This window comes from Plasmodium reichenowi, chromosome 10, assembly GCF_001601855.1.
Source record: "Plasmodium reichenowi strain SY57 chromosome 10, whole genome shotgun sequence".
Lineage (NCBI taxonomy): Eukaryota > Apicomplexa > Aconoidasida > Haemosporida > Plasmodiidae > Plasmodium > Plasmodium reichenowi.
This window is the reverse complement of record NC_033655.1, coordinates 384,411-387,061: the sequence shown is the minus strand read 5'-3', so window position 1 is coordinate 387,061 and position 2,651 is coordinate 384,411. Positions and strand designations below refer to the sequence as shown.

The 2,651-nt window shown below is 19.0% G+C and overlaps 1 protein-coding gene across 1 annotated transcript; it reads left to right on the top strand.

The window, feature by feature from the left end:
- Nucleotides 1-523: 523 nt before the first annotated feature.
- Nucleotides 524-2,476, top strand: PRSY57_1011000 (hypothetical protein; the record flags this gene model as incomplete). The annotated part of the gene is made up of 1 exon (XM_012907699.2): nucleotides 524-2,476. One exon carries the CDS (start codon nucleotides 524-526, stop codon nucleotides 2,474-2,476), a length of 1,953 nt encoding a protein of 650 aa, XP_012763153.2.
- Between the last annotated feature and the right edge of the window lie 175 nt (nucleotides 2,477-2,651).

Genomic DNA, 2,651 nt, shown 5'->3' with positions numbered 1-2,651 from the left:
ATAAAAAATAATAAAAATAAAAAATTTTATTTTTTTTTTTTTTTTTTTTTTTTTTTTTTTTTTTTTTTTTTTTTTTTTAATTTAACATTTGTGTTTCTATTTTCATTTTATGTTTTTCAATTTCTTAAAATTATAATAAAAAAATGTTATGTAAACGTTTGATAATTTTGTGGTATTTTTAAATAAGATGGTTAATAAAATCAAGAGAAAGAATAAATAAAATAAATAAATAAATAAATAAATATATATATATATATATATATATATGTAAAGTTATATGAATACAATGTAATATAATATTACAATATAGTATATTAATTCAAATATAAAGGCACTCCATTATTAATAATAATATGCATTAAGTATATTTTTTTCTTTTGAGAATGCCGACATATATATATATATATATATATATATATATGTATGTATATATATTTATTTATTTATTTGTTCCTAATAACCAAATTAATATCATTATAAAAATTAACGAAATAAAAAAAGAAAAAAAAGTTTTTTACCATCAATGCTTATGTTTATGAATGTGTTCAAAAGAAACACAGGAAGTCGTACAATTAAATATTTGCGTTTGCAGAATCGATTCATTTCAAATATTAGAGGGAATGGTTTATACAAAAAAGAAAGAGAAGAATGTGTATCATATGAAAATGGATTTGTAAATATAAGTCGTATGAATTCTTCTGTTCTTTGTATTTTTTCAAATATGTTATTAAAAGAAAATGTGCAAAATAATTTATTATGGAAAAGAATTGAAAAACGATCTTATGAACTAATAAATGATTTTGAAGTTAATGAAATTGCTTCATTTTTATTTTGTTTAAGTAAAGTTAGATATGATACAAATTTATATGATAATTTTATTCCTTTAATAAAAAGGAAATGTGAGTATTTTAATACGTCTAATTTGGCTATGTTAATTTCTACCTATTCCAAAAGAAAAAGAAAAAAAAATAACAAAACAGAAGATGATTGTATTATAATGTTATTAAAAAATGAATTAAAAAAAAAGGTACACACAATATATAACATTGTAGAAATATCTATGATTTTGAATGCCTTAGTAAAATCTAATATTAAGGATAACGATTTATACGCTAAACTTAGTAACATTATTATTGATAATGTAATGTATAATAATGTACACATTAGAGATTTATGTGTAATTACATATTGTTATGCCAACATATTATATAATAATGACAACCTATTTATAATATTATCTCAAAGAATTAATCAATTAATAGAACAAGTCAATCTAGTAGACTTATGTAGAATATTATATTCATATATGAGAATAAAAAAAAATTATAACCATATTTTAAAATCTTGTACAATACAAATTAAAGATGTTATGTATAATAGAAGCTCTATATCTGATGTAATTAATTGTATTCATTTTTTACCAAATCTAAAGGAAATCATAGATAATGAGCAAGAAGAAGAAAATGCACGTTTCGAAGATTACTACAATGGGAACAAAGGAATTGGGAATGATAAAATGTGTGATAATACATATAATATAAATTGTAATAATATTCATAATATGAATGATCCACTATTATATGACAGAACGTGTAATTATCATATTGATTATTTTAATTTATATAATTATGTAATACATACATTCAATAAATATTTTATTAGTTATATACATATGTTAACATCAAAACAAATAAGTAATATCTTATATATATATTCAAGATACAATATATTGATTTGTCCTTCCACAGTATATGTTTTTATCGAAAAAGTTAAAAACATGCAGTTGACAAAAGAATTAAAAATATACATTCTTTATTCCTTATCCATACTTTTAAAAAATTATGAATTAAAAAAATATATATTAAAGTATGACGAAAAAAAAAATAACACACCAAAAAGTTATGACATGGAAAATGATGTGTCCAAATCTGATGCTTTTATGGATGATAATATATTAAATAGTTATGCAATAAACAATTCATTTGAAAATAATAAATCATGTGATATATTTAAAAAAAAACAACATAATGTTAACATATACAATTTTTATGAATTGGACATAAATAAAATTTTTTCTATTAAACCCAATCCTGAACATATTATAAAAGAAAATGGAAATATTCAAAATAGGAAAAATAATTTCTTATATATAAATAATTACAATTTTGTAAAATTAAAAAATAATTTAATTGATTGTTTAATTTTATGGGAACAGGACATTAATGATTATATAAATAACCATGACTTTAGTTTAACTCAAGATGTTATAAGAAGAGTGTTAAATATTTTTTTAATTTTAAATTACTCACACGCAAGTGTTATATATAGTATAAGAAATTATGTTATACTTAATTATAAAAATATAAATGAACATCATGCATATATCATCATGTATTATTTTCAACAATTAAACAAGTTAAATGATGATGACGACTTTGCAGAAATTCTGACTTGTAAAATGAAGTCATTAAAATGAAATAAAACGTTAACAAATAAAAGGTTCAGGTTGACATGAAATAAAAAACTATGTAATATGTAATATGTAATATTAATTTAAATATAGAAGAAAGTAAAAGAAAGGAAAGAAAAGGCAAAGAAAGAAAGAAAGAAAGAAAGAAAAAAAAAAAAAAAAAAAAAAAAAAAAAAAAAAA